At 46.3% G+C, this 2,500-nt stretch overlaps 1 protein-coding gene across 2 annotated transcripts in view; it reads right to left on the bottom strand.

The window, feature by feature from the left end:
* The window catches only part of ttc27 (tetratricopeptide repeat domain 27), an 82,330-nt gene that overhangs the window by 7,063 nt on the left and 72,767 nt on the right, over positions 1 to 2,500 (bottom strand). For both annotated transcript variants that reach the window (XM_053237601.1, XM_053237602.1), the window contains exon 16: positions 2,365 to 2,500. This exon is cut by the window's right edge and continues 30 nt beyond it. In XM_053237601.1, coding sequence (XP_053093576.1) covers positions 2,365 to 2,500 — 136 coding nt within the window. The remainder of the gene's footprint in view (positions 1 to 2,364) is intronic.

Genomic DNA, 2,500 nt, shown 5'->3' with positions numbered 1-2,500 from the left:
AAGGAGGCGTGGCCTCTGTCTCAGTGAAGGAGGCGTGGCCTCTGTATCTGTCTGTGTCAGTGAAGGAGGCGTGGCCTCTGTATCTGTCTGTCTCAGTGAAGGAGGCGTGGCCTCTGTATCTGTCTGTCTCAGTGAAGGAGGCGTGGCCTCTGTATCTGTCTGTCTCAGTGAAGGAGGCGTGGCCTCTGTATCTGTCTGTCTCAGTGAAGGAGGCGTGGCCTCTGTGTCTGTCTCAGTGAAGAAAGCGTGGTCTCTGTATCTGTATGTCTCAGTGAAGGAGGCGTGGCCTCTGTCTGGCTCAGTGAAGGAGGCGTGGCCTCTGTGTCTGTGTCAGTGAAGGAGGCGTGGCCTCTGTCTGTCTCAGTGAAGGAGGCGTGGCCTCTGTATCTGTCTGTCTCAGTGAAGGAGGCGTGGCCTCTGTGTCTGTGTCAGTGAAGGAGCCGTGGCCTCTGTGTCTGTGTCAGTGAAGGAGGCGTAGCCTTTTTCCAATCAGTCCCAGTCAAAGAGGTGTGGCCTCTTTACCTGTCAGTCCTAATAAAGGAGGCGTGTCCTTTGTGTCTGTCAGCCCCAGTAGAGGAGGCGTGGCCTCTGAACCTGTCAAGAAGAGTGAAAGAGGTGTGGCTTCTGTACCCACCAATCTCAGGGAAGGAGGCGTGGCCAATTTGTGTCAGTCCCAGGGAAGTAGTGGGGTCTATGTTCGTCAGTCCTAGTTAAGGAGGCGTGGCCTATGTACTGTATCTGTCACTTTTTCTAAAGGAGGCGTGGCCTCTGTGTCGTTATCAGTCTCAGTAAAGAAAGTGTGGCTCATGTCTGTTAGTCCCAGTCACTTCTAGTAAAGGAGGCGTGGTCTCTGTGTCAGTCACAGTAAAGTAGGCGTGGTCTCTGTCAGTCACAGTAAAGTGGGCATGGTCTCTGTGAAGTCACAGTAAAGTGGGCGTGGTCTCTGTGTCAGTCACATAAAGGAGGCGTGACCTCTGTGTCAGTCACAGTAAAGTAGGCGTGGTCTGTGTCAGTCACATAAAGGAGGCGTGGTCTTTGTGGAATCAGTCCCAGGTAAGGAGGAGTAGTCTCTGTGTCAGTCACATAAAGGAGGTGTGGTCTCTGTGTCAGTCACAGTAAAGTGGGAGTGGTCTCTGTGTCAGTAACATAAAGGAGGCGTGGTCTCTGTGTCAGTCACAGTAAAGTAGGCGTGGTCTGTGTCAGTCACATAAAGGAGGCGTGGTCTCTGTGTCAGTCACAGTAAAGTAGGCGTGGTCTGTGTCAGTCACATAAAGGAGGCGTGGTCTTTGTGGAATCAGTCCCAGGTAAGGAGGAGTGGTCTCTGTATGTCTCACTTCCACTATAACATTATATGATGCTGCTCTGTTTTCACACTCATCCTGTTCGCCATCAGTGACGTTTGTAAAATTACCTCATAATTAGAAAATGCAACGAAGCACAACAGAACAAACACACGAGCAAAAACGCCGCGTCCCTTTCCCCTCGACACCCACTAACCCCAAACTCACACATCTCAATCGCTTCCTGCTCTTTAGAGCATCAAGAACAGCTCCTTTCCATTTAATCGTGTCGAATTAAGATCCTACGCTTCCCTGAAAAGATTAATCTGTTGTTTTTTTTCCACTTGTTTACATCCATTTTTTCATTCATCACACACAGGGCGGAAAATGAGAAATGGGCAATAAAGCGCAGTTGATGTTCGGAAAGACGTAAAAATGAGAAATGATAAAACAAGCGGCTCGTAGCCGACAGCAGCTGGTGTGATAACTGGTCCAAGAAATTGTTAGCGCTAGTGTTATGTGTTTTTGTTCGTTATCTTGTGTTAATTGCAGCTGAGACACACACTAACGAGTTCTCTGACTTTTTCATATCCCACTGCGTCCATGTTTTTTATTCACGATGACTCTCAGGTGTGTGTGTGCGGCTGCAGTGTGACTAATATATCATTTTAACATCCGACTCAATCATACCTGCACAGTCGCATATCCTTTACCTGATACTGGCTCTGTGCGTGTGTGTGTGTGTGTGTGTGTTTTCAGTAATAATAATAAACTTTATTTATTGAGCATTTTTCATACTTACAGTGCTGTACAATCAAAGTAGTAAAAAGTAAAATGACAAAAGGTAAAAAGTAAATAAATAATAACAATTATACATAAAAATAATAAATAGTAATTAAAATAATTAGATAAAATTAAAATGCAGCTACAAATACTGAACAAAAGGTAGAACTTTCATTAAAGGGCAAATAAAAAAGATGAGTTTTCAGATGCTTTTTGAAAGACGAGAGTTATGCTGCATTTCTCTTAACACCTGTTATTAGCGATAGCTAAGCTCAGTATTAAAGCTCTCCTTCCGTCTCACCTCCACGTCCTTGTACTTGTCCCTCAGGTCCAGGAGACGATGATACGCTCGAATGGCCTCAGAAAACTCGCCTACGTCGATACACACGGCGATGAAGTTCTCCCAGATCTGCCAGCGCTCGAAGTTACACTTCAGA

This window comes from Pangasianodon hypophthalmus, chromosome 10 (assembly GCF_027358585.1).
Source record: "Pangasianodon hypophthalmus isolate fPanHyp1 chromosome 10, fPanHyp1.pri, whole genome shotgun sequence".
NCBI classification, from domain to species: Eukaryota; Metazoa; Chordata; class Actinopteri; order Siluriformes; family Pangasiidae; genus Pangasianodon; species Pangasianodon hypophthalmus.
This window is presented reverse-complemented; position numbering and strand designations above follow the sequence as displayed.